The sequence below is a fragment of the Lynx canadensis genome, chromosome B3 (genome assembly GCF_007474595.2).
Source record: "Lynx canadensis isolate LIC74 chromosome B3, mLynCan4.pri.v2, whole genome shotgun sequence".
Lineage (NCBI taxonomy): Eukaryota > Metazoa > Chordata > Mammalia > Carnivora > Felidae > Lynx > Lynx canadensis.
In genome coordinates, this window is record NC_044308.2 from 111,104,561 (window position 1) to 111,129,318 (window position 24,758).

A 24,758-nucleotide genomic window follows, 5' to 3' on the forward strand; every position below is an offset into this window, starting at 1 on the left:
TTAATCCCACTCAGTAAAATTTTATTCTGAACACCTTCAGATTAAATTATCAGAATTAATAAACATACATATGTATATTCGTGGCAATGTTCTCTCAAACTTGTTCCTTCCTCTAGTGGAGCTCATACGGTTCATGTGGATGGCTCCTTGTCATCTTTTGGGTCTCAGACAGACGTCAAAGAGGCTGGGCCTGACCACTCACTCTAATTAGTCCCCTCCTCCTTTCCTCTCTTTTGTAGACCCTGTTATTTTCTTTCATACCATTTATCACAAATCTTCATATATTGTGTTCATTCATTAATTCTGTCTATTCCACTAGACTCTAAGGTTCCCAAGGGCAGGAGCCTTGTTTGTTTTGTTCACTTTTGTATTCCTGGGGCCTAGCGCAGTGTTTGACATAGAGTAGGTGCTCCCCAAAAAACTACTGAATATTTCCTTTGTCGTTTCACTTATACTTGTTCCTGCTACTGCACTTTACTTCCCACTACTGCATCGTAACTCCCTGGGGGAGGAAACAACTACAACGCCCCTTCCCTCCATCATCGCGCCAGTAACGAGAAAGCAATTCCCTCGTTGACAAGCCACCGGCTTCTCCCCAGGCGGCTGTCATGCACCCAAAGGTGTCCAGAATTCTGTTAGTGATAGAGTGTCTGAGTCAGGAGAGCTGTCAAATGTTTTTACGGTTACACTCACAGTTCTTGGGCATTCGAAACTGCGAACTACTGTCATTACAATTAAGTGGCAATTAGCACAATATTGAAGCGTGCCTGCGTGCGTGTGTTACTTTGCGTAACCAACCGAGGCGTCCTACACCATCTCTCTGAAATGAAATCCAGATGGACAGACACGTCCTCCCTTCCTTGCGCGCCAAGAAGCTGAGTCTCCTGCAGCGGCAACTCTGCCCAATGGGGGGCGGAAGCATCCCAATAACTCTCTCCTTTAAGATGTGTAGGTGGGTGGAGAGAAATCCGCGTTCAAAGACTTTTTGACTCTATTCGCTCTCCGTAGCGCCTTAGCCCGTTTGAGTTTCAATGCGCGTTGTTGTTTGACGAAGGGAGTACTATACACCGCCCGCTGCTCTCCTGATCATGGCTTCTCCGAGTTCCTTCACCTACTATTGCCCTCCATCTTCCTCACCTGTGTGGTCAGAGCCGCTGTACAGTCTGAGGCCGGAGCACGCGCGGGAGCGGTTGCAGGACGACTCGGTGGAAACAGTCACGTCCATAGAACAGGTGAGGCGGCCGGGTTGAGCGAGGCGCCCGCGCGGGGGCTTCTGGGAGCGAGAGTCCGGTCCGCAGGGCCGTCGGGGTGCGAAACTCACCGGGGAACTACGACTCCCACAGTGCACCGCGGCGCCTCCCCTCTGGGAAGCTCTGGGCAGTTCTGGGCGCCCAGGCTTCGGCTTGGGAATGGAGCATTTGTGGGGCCGGGTTGGGGAGGGGTCGTTCTCAGGGTTGGGTTTGGAGGAGAGGACAGTACCTGGGTCCTCTCTGCTTAAGGAAGCGGAGAGAATAGTGTTCTGTGCCTTGGAGGACTGAAGCACCCCGGGCGGGTCAGGCAGCTTGTTTCATTCCGCCGGGACATTGGGAGGTTCTCGGATGGATAGTGCACTTTCCTCACCTTGCTCGTAGTTTGGGGACATAGAGGGGAAGAGGAGCGGCCAGACTGCGGTCATGCCATTCCATGATCTGTTTAATTACTGACCCACGGGGCCAGATCCTGTAGGGCCTACCTCGTGGGTGGGCATGTTATTTGAGCACCAGCAAAGTATTGGACACACGATGTTCAACGCTGGAAGTACAAAGAAATAAAACCTTTCCTGACCATGGGCATGGCACAGCCTGGTTGAGGAAAACAGGAAAACAGTACTATTTGAAAAGCGCTAATTAAAATGAAATTTTAGACGACTTATCATTCATTGAGGCCTCAAACCTATCACTTTGAAAAGCGCTTGAGGAATGAGTAGTGAACTCTAGTTTTGTTTTCCTTTTCTTTCTGCAATTGGAATTGTTCCCAAGTTCTTGTGGAAATGTTTGCCTGTCCTTAGAAGTGGTTGAGATGGTTCTTTTTAGCACTAACAAATAAGCATCAGGCTGCTTTCTAAATAAGATCTCTTATTAAGATCAGTCTCCAGGCTTAACCTTGGAGGGACCTGCTTTGACTTTCATACCTGAATTTGGAATCCTGTATTTAGGAAAAATTCATAGTGATAGTTATCATATTGTATATTTATGACTATAAGTATAATTATAAATTAAAAACAAAAAAAAAACAAAGACTTGAATAGACAATTATACACATGGTAGCAGAAAGAATATTGTAACTGGAATTTATGCTACATAGGTTTTAGGATTGAAAGGAAACCCTTACCTTTTGAATCTAGCCCCCCAGCTTAGCCCACCAGTGTGTCTTTGTACAGAAACCTTTTGTAAAAGATTGCAAAGAAATCTTCCACCAATGGAACCTACAGGATCTTTGCAGTGTTCCTAAGTAACAGACTGTAGAGTTTATTCAGGTCAAGCTTGTTCCTTGGTATGTGATGTAACACTATTAAGTTACTTTTTATATAGTTAACTGAACTGACTCAGCACTTAAGAATATGGATAGAATACTAGCAGAGAAAAGGGAATCAGAAGTTGGTCTGTTCATTTAGAGACCAGAACAGACTTCCATGTTTAAGGGGCAAGTCAAAAACAGGAACATTAACAGGAGTTTCACTGATCTGCTCTCTTTTTCCTGTACTTTTTTTTTTTTTCAGTGAAGTGCCCCTGCTTAGTTCCTGCCAAGAAACACTAGCACTTATATTTTAAATGTCTAGGCATAATAAGTGATGCAAAAATGGATGCAGCAAGGGGTGCCTGGGCGGCTCAGTCGGTTGAGCATCTGACTTCAGTTCAGGTCATGATCTCACAGTTCGTGAGTTTGAGCCCCGCATCAGGCTCTGTGCTGAGAGCTCAGCGCCTGGAGGCTGCTTCGAGTTCTGTGTCCCTCTCTCTCTTTATGCTCCTCCCCCACTCACGCTCTGTATCTCTCTCAAAAATGAATAAACATTTAAAAAAAATTTTTTTTTTAAATGGATGAGCAAGATTCTGGGCTGCCAAAGGGTCAGCCAAGGCCTGGGCCAGGTGTGGAAGCTAGGTTTCTGATATGGAACATGGTTATAATATGGTGTCTTTCAAATCTAGGCTCTACTGTGTGTTCGATAATAGAGCATCTTATATGTCTTTTCCGTGTCATTCTTCCAGCTCACATTTTAAAAGTCTGGGATAAACGGTTCCAGAGAGTAGGAAGATGATATAGTATCTCATACTAATGGTTACCTCAGTGCCAGCACTAATAATCAGTAGTATCCATTTACTGGGTCCCAGTTCTGTGCTAAATGCCCACCATATAGATTGTATCATTCAGTCCTTTTCCATTTCACAGACAAGAAAACCGAGGCTTAGAGAAGTACTAGTTTGGTAGGTTAATGATGATATATATTCATAAGAAACTTCGTCAGGAAGAGTTGTCTACAGAAGATACTACTGTTATTCTTTCAGTTCTGTCCATTTATTCATAGGGATTTACCAACAGGGTTCAATTTTGTGCCATTGCCAATAGGAACAAATGTTTGTCTCCTGATTCCTATCTGATTATCAGGAGACTTAATTATTTGTTCAACAACACTTTGATTATAGGAATTTAAACCTATAAACAATAAAGAGCCCTTAGCTATGGATTCTTCTGTACTATTCATTCACATTTTTATTCAACAACTACTTGGGTGCCTTCTATGTGCCACGCACTGTTCAAGGCATTGGACATAAGGCAGTGAACAAAAGAGGCCAAGCTGGTGCCTTTATGAAACTTTGTTCTGGGCCAGGGAGGCAGTCAACAAAATGGGGGGAAATCTATCCGTCCATCCATCTATCTATCTATCTATCTATGTATCTATCTAATTTACTTAGAAGTGCTGTAGAGAAAAAGAAAGTAGGATAAGAGACATGGAGTATGCCAGGAAAGGGTCGGGTAGGAGCAGAAGAGTTTTATATAAGGAGGTAAGGGAAGGCCTCTGATGATGTGCCTGCCACTTGCACTGAGACCTGAAATAAGTAAGGAAGCAAGCCCTGTGTGTCTGGGGGAAAAGCATTCTGGGCGGAGAAAGCAGTAAGTGTAAAGGACCTGAGGCCTTCTAGTGCCCGGTGAGTGGAGAGCCACTGTGAGGAGAGAGATTAGTAAACAGGAGAATAGGAGATAAGGTCAGATCTTGTAGGGCCTTACAGACCATTGTAAGTATACTTTCGAATACCCTGATTGTGATGGGAAGCCATTTGGCTGGATAGTTTTCTGTTTACCTCCCCAGATCCACTCTACCCTTTTCCACCCTGTCTACAAATGTGCCCCAAGAGGTCACCTGCATGGACAGGTTCCCTTGCCTTATGTCTTCTGGGTGTATTTGGCTGTGTTTGTATTGATAGGGGATGAGAGGGAGGGAGAATGAGATCAGCACATTTACTCTTTTCCTGCAGGATTGCACGGTCTGCAGGGTGTTTAGAGTGGAGGCACTCACGACTCTTATCAGACACCTTCCATTGGAGCTCCCTGGTGCCCTCTTCACTCCTTCTCTTCACACTTCCATGCCTAGGAGGGGACCGAGTAGCCCTGTGTTGCCTGCCCCAGAGTACTGCACTCTCCTATGGTTTCCCTTAGGAAAGGAGTGTTTGCCCACACCTTTGTAACTAGTTCCTTTATAAACTCTCCTCAAATCACCCACTTTGAATGTGCCTTCTATTTTCCTGCCAGGAGTCAGACTGGTCTATGATCTGAGACTTTTGACTCAATCTGACCAGTATTTTAACAGGCCCATGTAGGTCCCTGTTGAGAGGAGATTGTGCGGAGGTGAGGACAGGTGCAGGGAAACCAGGTAGGAGGCTGTTGCAGTGCTCCAGGTGATGGGTGTCAGGGCTGTGGTAGTAGAGGCAGTGAGGAGTGGCCAAGTTCTGGGTATTTTTAAAGATTTCTACTTTGACAAGCTCTTTCACTGATGGGCTGGGTGGATGGAGAACCTTTTGCAACTCTAGAAAGCAGGATGTGGTCATCTTCCTTTTTTTGTGTTATCCGCAATCACCCCATGGCAAATGCTCTGTGACTCAGGCCATAGGTTAATACTGGCACAGTCTCAGAGGTTTGCCAAAAAGAGTTGTTTACAGAAGGCACTACTCCTGTTTTTCTTTTAGTTTGTCCTTGAACAGGGACCAAAGCATCCTCCACTTGAAATGGCATGAGGTCATTAGACAACATTCAGTCAAGTAACAATCAACTGTGGAGGGTATCTGGAAGGATCATTGGTCTTAGTTCCTGCTCTCACAATTATTTTCTCTTAGGAAAAAGAATATACCTGAAGCAACCACAGAATAATTTACAAGAGCACGTAAGTGCTGAGTTATGCCTGCGTTGCACAAGGGTTTGGGGAGTGGAAGCCAGGGTGTTGTGGGCTAAGGAGGTCGTCAGGACAGTTTCATGGAGAATGTTGGGTTGTACAGGATGGAGTTGGGGGACAGCTATTCCAGTCAGAGGAGCTGTTAGGAGGGAAAATTCCACTTTACTGGGAATGGAGGGAGCAGGTTGGCTGTGGTAGGAAATTAGATCAGCTGGGTGGGTGAGGCCAATGGAATTGGGGGTGGGTGGTGGGGAGGGATGCAGAGATAGGCAGAGGAGTTGGCTTCAAGTGTTGAGATCCACTGCAGATCCTGACCGAGGGGACGTCAAGGGTCCAGGAATGAATCCTGGACACCTACTGTTGACTTGTTTCAAGTTATAATCTCTGAACGATTATGAAATGGGGGTGAAACAAGTCACTAAATGTGATCAAACCTATTAGTTTTTTGTGCTTCTGATAGAAGGAACCAGAGCTTTGCTTGGTTATGTGGTTAGTAGGCTAGCTGTGGTGAATCAGTTTTGCTTTATTGAAATTCAGCATGTACCATGTTGCTCAACTATAAGACAATTCCAAATATAAAATTCCTCCATTTTTCCTATTAAAAAGGACAAAAAAAAAAAAAAAAAGGTTTGGTCCACTTGAAAATATGTGTATTTTTTTAATGTTAATTTTTTTTTTTTTTTTTGAGAGAGGAGACAGAGTGCAAGTGGGCGGGGTGGGGGATGGCAGAGAAAGAGAGGGGGACACAATCTGAAGCAGGCTCCAGGCTCTGAGCTGTCAGCACAGAACCTGACATGGGGCTTGAACTCATGAACCACAAGATCATGACCTGAGCTGAAGCTGGACACTTAACCGACTGAGCCACCCACGCGCCCTGAAAATACGTGTACTTTTAAGTATGTAGGTGAACATATCGAATGCCTACTTGCAAAATTTACATTTTAAATTTAGATACATGTACCTATTTAGAATCACATACTTTGTAAAATCACAGTAGTTTAGAAATAGTGTTTTTCCTCTTTATTTATAACAAATTTTTCTCCAAAATCTTCACATACATTTTTGCCCTTAGTATTTTTATCTTGCTGGAGCCACATTTTGGATCAACCAATGTATTTTTCCAGAGCACATTTTCAGGTTTTTGAGATAAATCCCTTTTGATTATGGGTAAGAATAATTTTATCCCAAGTTACAACTACCCAATTTTGTAACGGTAGAATTCTTTTACAATGTGTCCCGTAGGTGTATATCTGTGATCACTGCAACTCAGCTACTATTTACTTTTTAAAATGATCTTTAAAAGGGTTTACAGTGGGCGCTTAGTGTGAGTTCGTAGCCTCAGGAATAATTGCTAAATCTGTGCTTAATTTGTCATCTTTCCTTCGTACCATCAGCTTATTTTTTATAAGCAGCCCAAACCAGACCTTGACTGAGGTTGTTTTAGGCTGATACATCAACCCCAACTGGTATTTTGTATTTAAAATAAAGGGATTGGGAGGACTTCCTATAGGAAGAGGTACATTGTAAGGATTGCTTATAAAATGACTTCTTTTTCCTGAGGGTTTCCACCCCCACCCCGGGAAATCCTGGCCTTATATTGAATCTAATAATTCTTTCACTCACTGTATCTGCAGCATCAGCATGAGTCTCAGGCAGCAAATCTGCTTTTTGGAAGGGTCCCTCCGGAGAGAGGGAGAGATGTGGAAGAAGGGGCTTGATAGTCCATGATATGAAAGTTAGTGCATCATTAGACCGGCTTTGGATGGAAGCTGTGGAAGAGAAAGTACCAAATGCATTAGTTGGTTTTTACCACTTATCCGTGAATGGAGAGTATTCTGTGCTTCTGACTGGCTTTTTTCTGTCTGGCATTATTTTGGGGCTCCTAACAGTTACCAAGCCAAGTTCTTTAGGACTCAAAACATAAACATCTATTTATGGCTTCTGGGACCATAGTTCTTAGATATGAAATAAGCAGATGCACCAGAAGGTGGGCACTCAATTCTTTAGATTTTAAGGATCCCATTCGTTTATTTATTTATTATTTTTCTTTGACTTAAGCTTTTACTTCATGTGCACATAACAGAAAGCAACAGTACTGAGGAAATGGAACTGTAGACACCAGCAGTAACCAGAGAACTAGGGAGTGGGGAAAAGGTTGAACCAGCAGACGTCAAAGAATGGGGGCTGTGGGCTGATTCCAAACAAAGGGAGACTTGCAGCTGCCACCGGTAGTTCCCCGCATGGAATCTGAAGACGGAACCAAGGGCTGGGGTTTAGAAGTTACTGCAGATTGGCTCATAGCAGGCCCTGTGCATACCGCCGGTAACGTTCAGTCTGGATTAAGCCAGCAGACTCCATTAATGGAGACTGTGGACTAGAACTAGGGAAGGGATTCCAACATGGAATTGCAGATTGAACCAAGGGCTAAGGCCTGGGGCTAGACTGACCAGTAACCCTAGACTGGGAAGCCAATCATGGGGAGCTCCACGGAGAGGAGCCTGCCAGTGGCCCTCAGGAATGGTGAGAAAGACCATGAACTCAAAAGGGCTTGCAGGGCTGTGCTTCTCATTGTCTCCTCATGCCATCACAGGTTTTTCTTTGGATCCCACCTGATCTGTTAAAAACCGCAATTCAGGGGCGCCTGGGTGGCGCAGTCGGTTAAGCGTCCGACTTCAGCCAGGTCACGATCTCGCGGTCCGGGAGTTCGAGCCCCGCGTCAGGCTCTGGGCTGATGGCTCAGAGCCTGGAGCCTGTTTCCGATTCTGTGTCTCCCTCTCTCTCTGCCCCTCCTCCGTTCATGCTCTGTCTCTCTCTGTCCCAAAAATAAATAAACGTTGGAAAAAAAAAAAAAATTAAAAAAAAAAAAAAAACAAACCGCAATTCAGCTGAATAAATTTGAAGATCTAATTGGCTTTATTAAACAAGTCATTAATTGGGCAGCATCCATTCTAGCAGGTAGAAAGGAACTCCAAAGAGCTACAGAAAGGGAGAAGTTTTTAAAAGTAGAACAAAGAAGTCATACACAGAAAGAAAGGTTTATTTTGGGCAGTCACCCTTTCCATGGCCACGTCCATGGAGAGGGCCCATGTGACAAGTTACCTTATTGGCACTGACCAGAAAATGCTTGACTGGTTAAGATTACGTTTCTAGGGGAGGTTGAAAGTGCAGTTAGGTTAGATGATTAAGCCCCAGGTTGGTGACATGGCCTAGCATAAGTGACTTTATTTGGGCCTGTGGTTTTCTTTTTAACACAGTTGTTGATTTTTAAGATCTATTCCCCTCTTCTTGGACAACTGAGCTACTTCTAGATTTTGGATATTAGCTGCTGTCAATGCTACATCCTTGTAGAAGTCTTTTTGTGAGCATATATTTTATTTCATCTCTTGAGGAGAGACCTAAAAGTGGAATTGTTGCATCATGCGGTGGGTGTATGCTGAGTTTTATAAGAAACTGCTGGCCTTTTCCAGAGTGGTTGTACATTTTATACCCTCACCCACATTGTATAATAAGAGTGCTGGTTGCTCCACAACTTGCCAACATTTGGTGTTGTTGGTTTTTTCAACTTTAGTGACTCTGCTGGTGGGTGTGGGTGGTGGTGTGTTCTTTTTGTTTGTTTGTTTTTATTTTTGTTTTTAAAAAATGTTTATTTATTTTGAGAGAGTGCTTGCGCACGTGAGCAGGGGAGGGACAGACAAAGCCGGGGGTGGGGGGGAGAGAGAGAGAGAGAGAGAGAGAGAGAGAGAGAGAATCCCAACCAGGCGACAGAGCCCGATGCGGAGCTCGATCTCTCAAACTGTAAGATCATGACCTGAGCCAAAACCAGCTGAGCCATACAGGCATCCCAATAGGTAGTATTATGAGGAGAAAAATTACTTGTGACACTTGTAAAAGGAAGTCTGTATTCAAGACTTTATTACCATGGTGATGTTTGTGGTAGGGGAGAGAGATTGGGCTCAACTCTGAATACAAGGGAAAGTGGGAATTTATAGTCAGGGAGCAAGCTGGAGGGATTGGTGGATGGAAACCTACTAAGAGGACTCGTCAGGAGAAAGAAATTCTAGCTAACTCAATTTAGCAGGATTCCTCCTCAAGACAGGCCAGGGTAAGCAGACATCACTGGGGGGCAGTGGAGGATGAGGAACCCAGTCAGATACTGAGGATGACCAGATATTAAGGATCGGGGATTCATAAGAGATGAATCACCGGGTTCTACTCCTTAAGACTACGCTCTATGTCTTGGCAATCAAAAAGAATGAAATCTTGCCATTTGCAACTACGTAGTTGGAACTGGAGGGTATTATGCTAAGCGAAATTAGTCAGAGAAAGACAAATATCATATGACTTCACTCATATGAGGACTTTAAGAGACAAAACAGATGAACATAACGGAAGGGAAACAAAAATAATATAAAAACAGGGAGGGGGACAAAACAGAAGAGACTCATAAATATGGAGAACAAACTGAGGGTTGCTGGAACGGTTGTGGGAGGGGGTATGGGCTAAATGGGTAAGGAGCATTAAGGAATCTACTGAAATCATTGCTTTACTATATACTAACTAATTTGGATGTAAATTATAAAAAATAAATAAATTATTAGATAAAAAAAAGACTACACTGTGTGTTAACTTCAGAATTAAAAAAAAAAAGGATGGGGGATGCTGGCTGAACCAATTTGTAGGATTCTTGCTAAAATGGGGTGAGGCAAAGATGGCCACAGAAGTACAAAAGTCAAGGCCAGATTAGGATATGGATGCATTGTATATGTGTCTGCAAATGTATTCATCTTTTCAAAAATCTTTCTTATGCTTAGATAAAGTAGTCATGGTGAAATTTGGGTATTAAGTGTTTTGTTTTGTTTTGATCCTTCATCACGTCATCCAACATTTTATTATAAAAAATATTAAGTATACAGAACAGTTGATAGCATCTGTTTACCCTCTACCTAATTTCTGTCATATAGATGATTAAAGGATTTATTTTATTTTATTTTATTTTATTTTATTTTATTTTATTTTATTTTAAGTTTATTTATTTATTTTTGAGAGCGAGCAAGCAGGGGAGGGGCAGAGAGAGAGAAAGAGAGAGAGAATTCCAAGCAAGCTCCACGCTGTCAGTGCAGAGCCCAACACAGGGCTGGATCTGAGCCAAAATCAAGAGTCAGACACTCAACCAACTGAGCCACCCAGGCACCCCCCTCAAGATTCTTTCTATGTCTTTGTGTGTGTGTGCGTGTGTGTGTGTATGTGTGTGTGTGATTTGAATTAGTCAAAGTTATTTTTTTTTCCAGGCTATTTAAAAATTTTGAAGAGCTAATCCCTTAAAACTAAATCTTCTGGTGACTAATCCTGGTGACGTTTCTTGTAACGTTTCATATAGCAATGTTTCTGAAACAGATCAGATGCTTTAGGCCGTCATCCTCCTCCCAAAAGAGTCATATCACTTTCATTAACATGGTCATGAACTGTGTGCCCTGTGCCCAAGGGAGATGAACCTATGGGCCCTTTGCTATTTATGCAAAAGAAAATTATCTGTTGTTATGTGGCTGTTAATCAGCCTTTGTATTGTCCCCGTTGGTAACTGCCTTGCCTTTTGGGGTTCTCATGCTGAAAGGAGAGATTGACTAGAATAGAATGGTCTGTTCCTTTGGGGTGGAAAGGAAGTGTGGAAATCCAAGATAAAGTGAGAGTTCAGGGAAAGTGGGCACGCTTCAGCATCCCTATGCAGTATTGAAGCTGATTTTTTTTTTTAATTCTGATTTGAGAACTATATATTCAGAGTTTTCATGACTGAGGTAACTTTGGTTTTTTTTTCTTTTAATAGTTAATGTCATTTTTCCTGTATTTAAAGTGAGGATTTTGATAAAATTTTTAAAAGGAACTTGGTTACAGATCTTGCCTGTATATATTAAACAGTTGTTAGGACTGCTTCCCTTAATTCTATCCCAAAGGCTAAATTTCTAAATCTCCTAATGTGTTGGAGGTTCCCAAGACTATCCCTAGTTGATTCACTGCAGGGATTCAGAGAATTCAGTATATAGGTTGTACTCGTGGTTATGATTTATTACAGCAAAAGCCTACAAAGCGAAATCAGCAAGTGAAAGGCTCACAGGGTGAAGTCTGGAGGAAACCAGACATAAGCTTCCAAGAGTCTTCTGCCAGTGGAGTCACACAGGACGTGCTTCATTTCTCGGGCATCAAATTGTAACAACACATGCAAAGTGCTGTCTACCAGAGAAGCTTGTTAGACACTTGGGGCTCATGGTTTTTAGTGGGGATTCGTCACATACATACCTTCTGCCCAGCACGTCTCCACATTCCAGACTCCCAGAAAGAAAGTAGCTGTTCAGCATAAACAAGATTGTGTATGCAGTTTCGGGACAGTGAGCCACTCATCAGTTCTGGGAATGGTGGGGAGTGTCTCCAAATTCAGGTTTCCAGACAGCATCCAAGGGTCAACCTTTCAAGCTGGCCTTTCTAAGGATAGCAGCCTCTGGCCTGCTATGGTAATGCCTTTGTATACAAATAGCTTATCTGCTTTCCTTCTGCTACACAAATCAGAGCAAAGAATGCTTACGTCTTCTCAGTAACAAATTTACTCAGATTTTATATAACACTTGGCAGGCTATGTGGGGAGAAGGGAAGGCAAAAAAGGATGTTGCATGTTGTGGAGATTACTTTGATTTTTCTCTACACCAGATGAGTTCTTTATTAAGCAGGCTCCACGCCCAGCAAGGAGCTGATGCGGGTCTTGATCCCATAATCGTGATATCATGACCTAAGCCGAAATCAAGAGTTGGATGGATGCACGACCGACTGAGCCACCCAGGCGCCCCCTCAGATGAGTTCTTTTTAATTTCTATATTAATCCATTACTGTTTGTCAAAACATTTGCAGGCTAATTGCTAAGCATTATTTTTAAAGTTGTACTCTAGGGGTGCCTGGGTGGCTCAGTTGGCTAAGTGCCCGACTTCGGCTCAGGTCATGATCTCGCGGTTCGTGGGTTTGAGCCCTGCATTGGGCTCTGTGCTGACAGCTCACAGCCTGGAGCCTGCTTCAGATTCCGTGTCCCCTCTCTCTCTGCCCTTCCCCTGCTCGTGCTGTCTCTCTCTGTCTCTCAAAAATAAATAAACGTTAAAGTTGTACTCTAGAAACCATACTGTGAGCTCTAGTGATCCTTTTCTAAGGTATACCAGTTCCTAAAGACAACACATAGAATGGGAGTAAATTTTTGTAAATCATGTGTTTGATAAGGGATTGTGTTTAGAATATATAAGGATTATTACAGCTCAGTAATAAAGGACAACATAAAAAAAAAAAAGAATGAAGTATCTGAATAGACATTTCTCTAAAGATATACAAATGGCCAAAAAGCCCATAAAAAGATACTCAACATCATTAGCCATCAGAGAATTGCAATCAATGAAACATTGCGTCACAGCCACTAGGATGGGTATAATCAAACCCACAGAGAATAACATGTGTTGGTAAGGATGTGAAGAAAGTAGAACACTCATACATTGCCTGTGGAAATGTAAAATGGTATTCCTGCTTTGGAAAACAGTGTAGGGGCACCTTGGTGGCTCAGTCGGTTAAGCATCCAACTCTTGGGCTCAGGTCATGATCTCACAGTTTGGTTCAAGCTCCTCATCGGGCTCTGCGCTGACAAGTAAGGAGCCTGCTTGGGATTCTCTCTCCCTCTCTCTCCGCCCCTCCCCTCTGGCACTCTCTCTCTCTCTCTCAAAATAAGTAAATAAACTTTAAAAAAACAGACAGCCTAACAGTTCCTCAAAGAGTTAAACCTAGAGTTACCATATGATCCAGTCATTCCATGCCTTAGGTCTCTCTACCTGTATCTAAGTAGAAATGAAAACATATGTCCCGTCCAAAAAAACCCGTATAAGAATATTCATAGTGACTTTATTTGTAATAGTCCCAAAGTGGGAACGCAACTCAAATGCCCATCAACTGATGAACGATAAACTAAATGTGATATATCCATAAAATGGAATTTTACTTGGCAATAAAAAGAAATGAAGTAATGGTCCATGCCACAACCTGGATGAAGCTTGGAAACATGCTCAGTGAAAGAAGACAGTCACAAAGGACTGTATATCATGTGATTACATTTATATGAAATATCCAGAATAGACAAATCCATAAAGATAGAAAGTAGATGAGTGGTTGACAGGGGCTAGGGAGGGTGGAGGGTTGGGGGTGACTGTTGATGGGTGCAGCATTTCTTTCTTGGGTAGTGAAAATGTTCTAGAATTGATTGTGGTGATGGATGCACAACTCTTGTGAGTGGACCAAAAGCCATTGAATCATGCACTTAAGTAATGAATCAAATGATGTGTGTGAATTATACTCAATGAAGCCATTAGAAAAATATGCCAGTTCTTGGGTGCTGGGTGGCTTAGTCGGTTAAGCATCTGCCTTCGGCTCAGGTCACGATCTCACAGTTTGTGGGTTTGAGCCCCGCGTCAGGCTCTGTGCAGACAGCTCAGAGCTTGGATCCTGCTTCAGATTCTGTGTCTCCCTCTCTCTGCCTCTCCCCACTCACACTCTGTGTCTTTCTCTATCAAAAAAAAATAAACATTAAAACAAATTTTTTTTCAAAAAGAAAAATATGCCAGTTTTTTTAAGATTTTTTTTTTTTTTAGCATTTATTCATTTTTGAAAGGCAGAGAGACAGAGCATGAATGCGGGAGGGGCAGAGAGAGAGGGAGACACAGAATCTGAAGAAGGCTCCAGGCTCTAAGCTGTCAGCACAGAGCCCAACGCGGGACTCGAACTCAGACTGTGAGATCATGACCTGAGCCGAAGTTGGCCACTTAACTGACTGAGCCACCCAGGCGCCCCAAAAATATGCCATTTCTTTTTTTTTTTTAACGTTTATTTATTTTTGAGACAGAGAGAGATGGATCATGAATGGGGGAGGGTCAGAGAGAGTGGGAGACACAGAAACTGAAACAGGCTCCAGGCTCTGAGCTGTCAGCACAGAGCCCCACGTGGGGCTCGAACTCATGGACCGCGAGATCATGACCTGAGCTGAAGTCAGACGCTAAACTGACTGAGCCACCCAGGCACCCCAAAAATATGCCATTTCTTAAGAGAAGATAAAGGGAATTGTTATTTGTCCATTTTTATGAACAGCTGACCTATAACACTCAGGTATTTATTAGAATTCATAAGTTAGATTTTCAGGCATGATTTCATTACTAACTGCATTGGAATATCACTTGTTCATTCTGCAGAAGAGTGATTAGGAAATCCGAAGAGAAATGACACTGTGTTGGGAATATTTTAAGCACTTTCTGCTTTATGTCTGTCAGGTGTCCAAGTTTAGCGATAAACCTCCATTTCCCTCATCTAGTACTTGGCTGCTGTGTTGTACTAGGGGGAGCTGAGGTGGGTCTCTTGGCTGAATGCTTTTCTTCCTAGGGGTCTCAATGTCAGAATGCTAAGGAAGTGATGGGCTCATCCATTTGCCCTGGAATATTACTAAGTCGTGTGGATTTGTACTGGGGTAAAGGAAGTGAGTTTTCCTCCCACTTGGTTTTGTTTCATTCAGAACTCATCAATTCACTTAGCTCTAACAGTATATTGTAGGCAAATCTTTATGATCTTACTGACGTATGTTTTTTGTATATTTTTCTGTCCTTTCAGCTTATAGCTAAGGAAGGTGTAATTAAGAAATGCAGTCTGTGTTCCATTTAGGCTGGTGCTTGATGTTAGTCCTGTGTGAGTGTCTCGGAAAGGAATAGTGAAGAATTGGGACAACTTCCTCATACCTCCTGAGTCAGATTCTCACAGTGACTTCTGTTTTTTGAAGTATTGTGAACTCTTAGCCAGATTATCCCTCAAACTCATGTTCGGAGGCAAATACCAAAGTATATCCTAAAACCAAGTATAAATGATTTGAGACTGGCTGCCATTTAGATGATTCACATCAGCGCTCCCCTCCTCATCACAAATAATTCTTGCACACACGTCAAGGGACTAGATGCTCTAACTCGGTGGATGATTCGGAAATAAAGAATACATTTTGAAATTCCCAGAGAGGACATTATTATGTGTCTTGAAACCTCAATGAGGACATGCCTCACTACAAAGAACAGGGATGCCAGTGAAGGAGAAACCCTGTATCCTGTTAACCAATCCACTCCTGCATTGCTGGACCCTTTCCTTACAGAAGCTGAACTGTGTGACCGTGTTGTGATAGGTCTTCAGAGGAAATGGGGGATCCGCTTTTTTTTGTGACCTGATTTTCCGAGATCCTTCATGTTATGGGACTGTGGAGTCCTTTCCGTGACTTAGGACCAATGACCAGATGTGCTGTTTCTTTGGTGTTTCAGTGATCGATGATGTTCTTGTAAATCCCTTAGGGAATTTTAATACTGTTCAATCTGTATTTAAACGGTTCAATCTGCCAATAAGGAGTATGACCCTTGGCAGGAATTAATTTTGTATTTGTGAATGGCCAGTTAAGTGGACACCTAAAGAACTTCATAGAGCAGGCGAACGTAAATCTCTCAAGCAAGCCTTGTCTGCTCCCTAAGTAACTGATGCCAGTGTGCCAAACTCCAGAACTGCCATTAGTTTGGATATTTGGATGGTTTACTTCATAAGTCGATTGTAATGCCAGCCTGGTATAGATCATTCTCTGTTTCTTCTGTCCTGAGCCTGTCACCCTGCCGAGTCCCTGTTTCTAGTCTTACAGTATCGTGAAGTACAAAACCACACCAGGCAACTGCAACCAATGGGCATTTGTGGCAACAGGAAGAAAAAGTTGATAGAGGCTCATCGGTATTTGTTTTCTCTCTCTCCCATCTCCTGCGTTCTTACCAGGCAAAAGTAGAAGAGAAGATCCAAGACGTCTTCAGTTCTTACAAGTTCAACCACCTTGTACCAAGGTAAGCATTTAGGAGTTTGAGGGGATCTGGGAGAACACCCCCTCCTCTGTGAGTCTTTCTTCTTTCCTCCATGAGCCTGTTCAACCTTGGGGATAAGTCTGCCATGAGACGGGTTTCTTGACCTTGTGGCCCCCTGGATAAGCATGTGACCCCAAGCCCTTCCTCTGTTAGTGGTTTAGAGGAGATGCTCCCCTCACGCTGAGCCAGCCCGTGTTACGTGGGGGTACCCCTCAAGGCCTGAACTCTGAGCTCTGAAGATGGGGAGAGGAAATTCATGTTTCTGCTGCTCAGTTGTGACCTGCTACTCTGGTGGTTTTCTTTCTCGGATTATACTTTGAAACAGACGTAGAGCCCAAGGGGGCAGCAAAGGATGGATTCTCTCGATGTATGCTGTGATCTGATGGGAGGATGGGCCGAGCTGCGGCTTCTCCCAGCCTGGCCCCTGTTGCTAAGCGTGCAGCTGCTCTCAGGGATTCAGTTTCTGGGGAGAAAATAAACAGCGCCGTTTTGCTTTCCTTGGCACTTAGCAAGTTAAAGTTTTCTAAGCAATTTGATGTCAGAGATTCCAAAAAGGGGATTATAAGCAGAAACTTATTAGTTAAGTTGAACCTGTATTTTCTCTTGTTTCTAGCTTATACCGTATCACACTAGAGCTTTCTGAGGTTCTTTCCTCCCTTTATTAGCATGCCTCTTCCTGTCACGAGTTGTTCCTCTAGAACCGGACTGTATCTCCTTTCCAGCCATCAGGATGGATCAGTAGTCTGAAGCTGTGTGTGGCCATCATTTTACCTCAGTGACACAGCAGGCTGTCTGGACCATCTCTGGGCCAAGGCGAGCGGGGCTGCTGGCTGATTGGCTGTAGGGAGCGGAGGGCAGGTGCCCCTGCCCAAGCCCCTGCGCCTGGGTGCCTTCACTGACTGAAGCGTGACACATGGTTCTAGCCTGAGTGAACCTTGTGGCTTTTATTCCCCACCATTGTAGTGTGCCACTATTTCCTTGAAAAAGAGATTTTCTTCCGGAAGTTCTGATGAGCCAAGGCAGAAAATCATTGGAAAAGGCAAATTGGAAAAAAGGGAAAGGCAGGTAGGAAGGTTATCTTTGTTTTTCTTCCCTGGGGAAAGAAAGAGGGAAATTACCAACTAATGAAAGGAGCGTTTTCCCCCGAACTGCTAAACTAAATCTCTGTGTTAACCTAAAGGTCAGGCCTCAATAAATGAATGCCACAGCTGGAGATTAGGAAATGAAGCTCATTTGTTTAGACAGCTCGGGGGCTGAAACTAATATAACATAATATGTCACCTCTACTTAAATAATAAAATTTTTTAATTTTTTCTTAAACCTTTATTTTTATTTTTGAGAGAGAGAGACAGAGTGCAAGCAGGGGAGGGACAGAGAGAGGGAGACAGAATCTGAAGCAGGCTCCAGGCCCTGAGCTGTCAGCATGGAGCCTGATACGGGGCTCAAACTCAGGAGCCGTGGCATCCTGACCTGAGCTGACATCAGACACTTAACCGACTGAGCCACCCAGGTGCTCTCCCCGCCCCCCCACCCCCACTTTTTAAAAAAATTTTTTAATCCAAAGATTTTTTTTAAGTAGGTTTTTAAAAACATTTATTTTCTTCCAGGTTTTTATTTAAATATGGTTTCTATCTTAGAATAATCTCTTAAGATATATTAAATGGAAAACTAAAAATACAGAAAAATATATGAAGTAATCTACCATTTGTGCTAAAGATAAAGCAGAGTATTTTTACAGAAAAGTAAATAAACAGCTGAAGGGGGCAGGTGGGCACCAACTCTGCCCAGTCCAGGGGAGGCTTCCCCAGAGGCGGAGGGACTTGGTGGTGGTGAGGGGCGTGATTGCTTTCGGTGGCTCTTTGTGTTTAGCAGTTGCTTCCCCGGTGACTCACCTGATTGGGCTGAGTCTCTGTCTACTGTCTAAGGCTCTGTGCACACATACATGTCCCCAGGGTCCCCAAAGGGACCTTTGATCATTTGACATCCCTTTCCACCCACCATCAGAATAGAGCCCTGGGACTTTTCTTTTATTCTGAGGGGGAATGGGAGGTTACATAGTCTGGAAGGAAGAAGTTGTGTTTTGGAAGTGGTTGTGGAGGACAATAAAACCATTAAATCCCTGAATTCAGAGGTCTTAGGTCAGGTGTGGGTGGAAAACAAAAATGTTCCTCTTGGGTTTGGATCCTCTTAGAAAGAGAATATATCAGGGCTCTGGGTTTATTTCAGGAATCTGACATTTCCCATTTTGTCATTGTTGCCTCTAAAAATGAGTGTTTTAAAGGATGCCAGTAAACATTTCATTATGTCACAGCACACTAATTAATGTTAGAGATGTTACATATTTTGCTGAATGGCTGAGTGAATGGTGGATATAAATCAACATATCAATAGAAGGCTAAAGCCAGATATCACATCCTAGAACAAACTTCTAGGATGAAAGAATAAACCTGAAAATTTAGCAAATTTTTAAAATATTCTCACAATTTCAATATTCAACGTTTTAGATGTCAAATGTAAAAAGCGTGACACAATGCAGGAACAAAGCTTCTTTTTTAGCTGAGCTGAATATTCTGTTATTAGCAATAAATCTAAACGGCATGGCTTGTTTGTCTTTGAGGTATGATACCGATCCGTGTGATAGAATCGCACACACACTCAGGACCACTGACCATGCACAGACAGGTCCAGGGATGCTAGGAATGATGCTGAGGGAGACATTTGCCTATTGAACCTTCCAGTGCCACAGCCAGATATCTACCAGATTTGGCTGAAGTTCAAGGCTGAAGCTGAATGTTGATCCATCCTACAATTATTCCCTATTCTATAAATGATTTCCCTCCTTCTCTAAAACTGTGAAACCTGCATCCTGTCCTGGAGTGAGATGCTTTCAACACTTTTGTTTGCCAGTAGCCTGCTTTCCCGTGAAAGTTAATTTTTCATTCCCCGTGGTTATTCTCACTATTCCACACACTTGTGAATTTACTCTTTTCCACTTACTACATTAGCTTTAGTGAGAAATCTGAAGTGCATCAACTAAGCACGCACTCTCTCTCTCTCTCTCTCTCTCTCTCACACACACACACACACACACACACACACACACACACACATATTCACATGTAATTTTCCTCTTGGGAAACAGGGTGGTCAAGGCTGACCCAGGTCCTGCCCCTACTGGGCTCTCAGCCTCATGGGGCAGGTAGCCATTAAACAAACAAATGCAAATACAGAATTACCAATGGGATGAGTGTCAAAGAAGGGAACTGGAGGCTCTGAGAGAAGAACAGAGAGGATGTATTTTAGGTTGGGAAGTTAGAGAATGTGTCTGAGTCTATTCCATCTGCTACAACAATTTACCATAGACTGAGTGGTTTAAACAACAAACATTTATTTTTAGGGCTGGGAAGCCCAAGATCAAAGCAGCAGCAGATTTGATGTCTGATGAGGGCCCACTCCCTGGTTATAGATGACCATCTTTTTACTGTGTGCTCACGTGGGGAAGGGGTGAGGGAGCTCTCTGGAGCCTCTTTTATAGGGTCACTAATCCCTTCATGAGGCTCCACTCCTATGACCTAATCACCTCCCAGAGATGCCACTTCCTAATACCATCACACTGGGGATTAGGATCTCCACCTGAATTTTGAAGGGTCACGAACATTCAGTCTATAGCAGAAGGCCTCTCAAAGAAAGTGGCTCTCAGGATGAGACCCAGAGGGAGAGTAGGAGTTGGTCAGTTTGGGAGGTGGTTGGAGTGTTCCAGGCAGAGGGAACAGCATTAGCTGGAGTCCTGAGACTGCAAAGAAAAGGGCACAAAGAAGGCAGTGTGACTGGAGCTTGGTGAGGGCATGAGTTGAGGTTGGAGAGAAGTAGGTAGAGGCACATCACGAAGGGTCTTGAAACGCAATGGGATTCAAGCCATAGTAAGAAATTAAGTTGTATTTACAATATACAATTACATATATTTCTAAGTTCCTTTTTGGACAGCGGAACTGGACTCCCAATATCTTTAGCATGTTTACTTACTTGATCATTTCTCTTGTGTGTCCCCATCTCTTGTCCCCCTCTGCACAGCCACACAGATGGCCCTCTCATCCACTTGGATTCCCTGCCCCGCCGCCCCACTCCTGCACAGAGCCTGTGTTGTTCTGCTTCACCTAATTGCACGGGTTTAGGGCTGACTTATTCAGGAAGGAAAGGGAAGGAGCCCTAGCTTTTTGGTTTTAACTCGTTACACAGAAAAGATTTTTGGAAGAGGTGAATTGAGAATAAAGGAATGGCAAGGGTATTAGTTTGTTAGGGCTGCTATAATGAAATGCCGCAGACTGGGTGGCTTAAACAACAGAAATTTATTTTCTCACCGTCTTAGAGGCTGGAGGTCCAAGATCAAGGTGCCAGCAGGGGTGGTTTCTCCTGAGGTCTGTCTCCTTGGCTTGTAGGTGGCCGCCTCCTCATTTCGTCCTCACGTGGCCTTTCCTGTGTATGCTCCTCCCTCGTGTCTCTTCCTCTTCTTATAAGGTCACCAGACCTCATTTAACCTTAAATACTTCTTGGTTTTTTTTCAAGTTTGTTTATTTATTTTGAGAGAGACAGAGACAGCACAAGTGGGGGAGGGGCAGAGAGAGAGTGGGAGAGAGAGAGAGAATCCCAAGCAGGCTCCACGCTGTCAGTGCAGAGCCTGGTGCGGGGCTTGAACCCACGAAGCCATGAGATCATGACCTGAACTGAAACCAGGAGTCAGATGCTTAACTGACAGAGCCACCCAGGTGCCCCCTTAAATACCTTTTTAAAGACTGTGTCTCCAAATACAATCATACTAGGGGTTAGGGATTCAACATATGAATTTTGGGGGACACAGCTGAGTGCAAAACAGTAAGGCTCTTATACAATTTGTGGCTGGCCAAAAGAAGTTGGATATATGACCCTTTAATTTAAAACAATCATAAGCCTCAGAGAAGTTGAAATTCAGTCAATTAGCATTGTGGCCCTTGAAGTTCTATATAAACCAAGAAACCTTTTTTTTTTTTCCTTCAAATGTTTATTTTTGAGGGGGGGGGGCGAGTGAGCGCGCAGGCAGGGGAGGGGCAGAGAGAGAGAGAGAGAGGGAGAGACGGAATCTAGTGCAGGCTCCAGGCTCTGAGCTGTCAGCACAGAGCCCGATGTGGGGCCCGAACCCACGAACCATGAGATCATGACCTGAGTTGAAGTCGGATGCTTAACTGACTGAGCTACTCAGGCACCCCAACAAAGAAACCTTTTGCAAGATTTTAGAGTAATCTATACATATCGGCATTAGCATGTATGTGGGTGCATGCCTCTGTGTGTGTATTTATGATTAAGTGGACAAAAATGAAAGAGAATAGTTTCCCTGGTGGAAATGCTTTCCGCATAGAATTCCTCTTTTCCTGCGTGTGGCTGGTCTTCAGATAAAACAAGCCAGAGGAACTTACCAGTTCCCTCCTGGTAGGGCTGCTAGGGCCTGGCTGTGAGTGAGGGTCAGCTAGGAGGGCGCTGTGGGGGAACCTGCCCACAGGGGCCAGCCCAGTGCTGCATAAAAGGTGAGTGAGACTCCCTTCAATTAGGTGTTTCTGGGCATGTGAGGTTCCAAGTGTCCAGAGGCAGGATCCTGAAGAGTCAGTCAGACTCAGCAGGGAAGCATTTGCCCTTGAGGTCTTTCGCTTTGTAGTGACTGAAAGGCCCCTTGCTTGTCAAGTGAGGAGTGCTGAGAAGACAAGGAAAAGAGTTTCTTCTCCAGGCTTCCTGTTGCCGTTTTCCCAGGAAGAGGAGGGATTTACTTAGGTGCACGCTTAGGTGCCTAGTTGGGCTCTCTCAGAATCCTCAGTCCCACCATGAAGGTCAGCTTTGGCCGGCGGGTCTCCTCAGCACGGTGGGTGTGAGCGTGAACGAGAGCCGACCGCTGAGCCAGTCTAGCCGCCCCTCTCCTTGCTGTCTCTGAGTGAACCTGAACTCCCCTGGAGGTTTATCATTCTTTTCAGTTGAAGGGACATATATCCAGGGAGAACAGTCTCATTAGGTCTATCGGAAAGTGTCCTTACGGTGCCTTTATTCTTTCTTCTGTTCATTTGACAAACAGATGTTGAGAGCCTGCGCTGTGCTGGGCACAGGTGCTGAAGCCAGGTGTGAGCTCTCCTCAGAGTTACACGGATTGGAGTGGGGAGGCCTATTGACCGGGGAATCGCAGTACATGCATCCCTTTCTCACCTGGTCCCTTTCCCCCGCATTGTGCTCAGGATCACAGAACCTTCTTTACAGGAGACCTTTAATGCTCTCTGGCCTCCCATTTCCGAATGAGGTGGCTGGTGATCTCTTGGGCTTTCCCTTCTCCCCTCGCTCTGTGGCTTAGCATCTCAAGGTATTTGGTATATTCAAGTTCCCGTGACTGTTTCTTCAACAGAAGAGGGCTGACCTGTAGAAAACCCCACTGTGAGTCAGTCCTTTCCGAGTTAGAAATTGGGCGATCTGCCTCCACTTTCTGTATTTGCCCCCACCTGGCTTGGGGTTTCTCAGCCCGCCCTCACGGATGGCCTCGTGGACCCTCGCGGTTCTCCTCGTCTGCACTCCATCCTGCCGACCCCCCCAGCCTCACGGCCTGGGCCAGCATGACTGTGAGCTGTTTCACCAGTTCCCTGGTCTCGTTCCGTTCCTTCTCGTCCCACCCTCCTGGTCCTTCCCATGGCATCCGTCTCCCTGCTTCTGCTGAAGGGTCCCGTTGAGATTTCCAAGGAGCAAAGTGCTGTGACGGCGCCTGCCGTGTGGCTTCACCAGAAGTGGTACCACCCGCTCCAGTGAGGCCTTCACTACCTCCGCGCGCTCCTCTTATCCTCACCTCTTGTACGTTTCCTAACACGTTCCCCCAGTGGCCAAGCCACAACTCTCCCCTGCTCCTGCCCCTGACTCCTGAGAACTCCAGGTTGTCCCGCATAAGTTTCCTCCCCCCTCCCCCACTTCCAAGTCCTGTATTTGTCTAATTTCACACTCTCATTATGTCTGAGAATGGAGCATCCTTCCTTATTGCCAGACTCTCCTAGACTGCGCACCTAAGCAAATCCCTCCTCTTCCTGGGAAAACAGAAACAGGAAGCCTGGAGAAGGAACCCAGGACTCTCCACCCCAACCCTCCTCCCTCTTCATTGGGGGTCTTTGCTGGTGGATTTTCTCTGGGCTCTTGCATCTTCAGCATCTTCGCTCTCAAGCATTTTTTACCTCTTCTGTGGCTGAACCACTTGCCTTCCCCCCAGTGCCCCATCAGGCTGCCACTCTGTTGTCTTTCTCCCCCCACCCCACCCCCACACACACCACAGACACACTTAGATTGTGGGTTTGGTTTCCTGTCACTAGTCTTACCCCACCCCAGCCCATTCAGCCTGCTGCCACTCCTGCCATCTAGAAAATGCAGATCTGACCATGTCTTTCCCATGCCTAAAATACTTCAGCCACTGCCTTAGAGTTTTTTTACTTGGGGGGCACCCGGGTGGCTAGGTCTTGATCTCGAGGTTCGTGAGTTTGAGGCCCACGTCGGGTACCATGCTGACAGAAGCCTGCTTGGGCTTCTCTCTCTCTCTACCCCTTCCCCACTTGCACTTTCTCTTTCTCTCTCTCTCAAAATAACTAAACTTTAAAAAAAAAAAGAATTTTTTTTTACTTGCCTTTTATTTTTTTGTAACAGCTTTGAGATACAATTCAGATATCGGATATCATATAATTCACCCATTTAAAGTGTACAATTCAGTGGTTTTTAGTCTATTGACAGAGTTGTGCAGCCATCACCACGGTTAATTTAGAACATTCTCATCACCGCGCAGAGAAATTCTGTCCCCCTTAGCTATCCCCCTCCCATCCCTCTGTTCCCCGCCAGCCCCTGGCAACCACTTCAGCTGTGGATTTTCCTCTTCTGGACATTTCGTATAAACAGAATGATACAATATGTGGTCTTTCTGTGACAGCTTCTTTTACTTAGCATGGACTTTTCAAGGGCCATCTGATGCTTGAAGCACAGTGACTCCCGTTTGCTCTTCGGTTTAAAGTCAAACTCCCCACGCATTATAAGTCCTGCGTGGTCTGACGCCTCTGTACCTCTCCCGTCTGATTGCTCATGGCTCACTACCTTGTACCTCTGCTCCCGCTGAACTGACCCTACACAGACGTGCCACATTGTTCCCTTCCTGAAGCGCCTGCCCCATCCCCTTCTTTTTTTTTTTTTATTTAAATTTTTTTTTTCAACGTTTTTATTTATTTTTGGGACAGAGAGAGACAGAGCATGAACAGGGGAGGGGCAGAGAGAGAGGGAGACACGGAATTGGAAACAGGCTCCAGGCTCTGAGCCATCAGCCCAGAGCCCGACGCGGGGCTCGAACTCACGGACCGCGAGATCGTGACCTGGCTGAAGTC

The 24,758-nt window shown here is 44.5% G+C and overlaps 1 protein-coding gene across 2 annotated transcripts in view; it reads left to right on the plus strand.

The window, feature by feature from the left end:
- Positions 1 to 906: 906 nt before the first annotated feature.
- Positions 907 to 24,758, plus strand: part of FNTB (farnesyltransferase, CAAX box, beta) — a 67,821-nt gene continuing 43,969 nt past the window's right edge. The window contains exons 1-2 of one of the 2 annotated variants that reach the window (XM_030319319.2): positions 907 to 1,232; positions 16,271 to 16,335. In XM_030319319.2, the coding sequence (XP_030175179.1) occupies positions 1,089 to 1,232; positions 16,271 to 16,335 (209 nt within the window). In that variant the 5' untranslated portion in view covers positions 907 to 1,088. The remainder of the gene's footprint in view (positions 1,233 to 16,270; positions 16,336 to 24,758) is intronic. The other variant, XM_030319318.2, reaches the window with a different exon arrangement.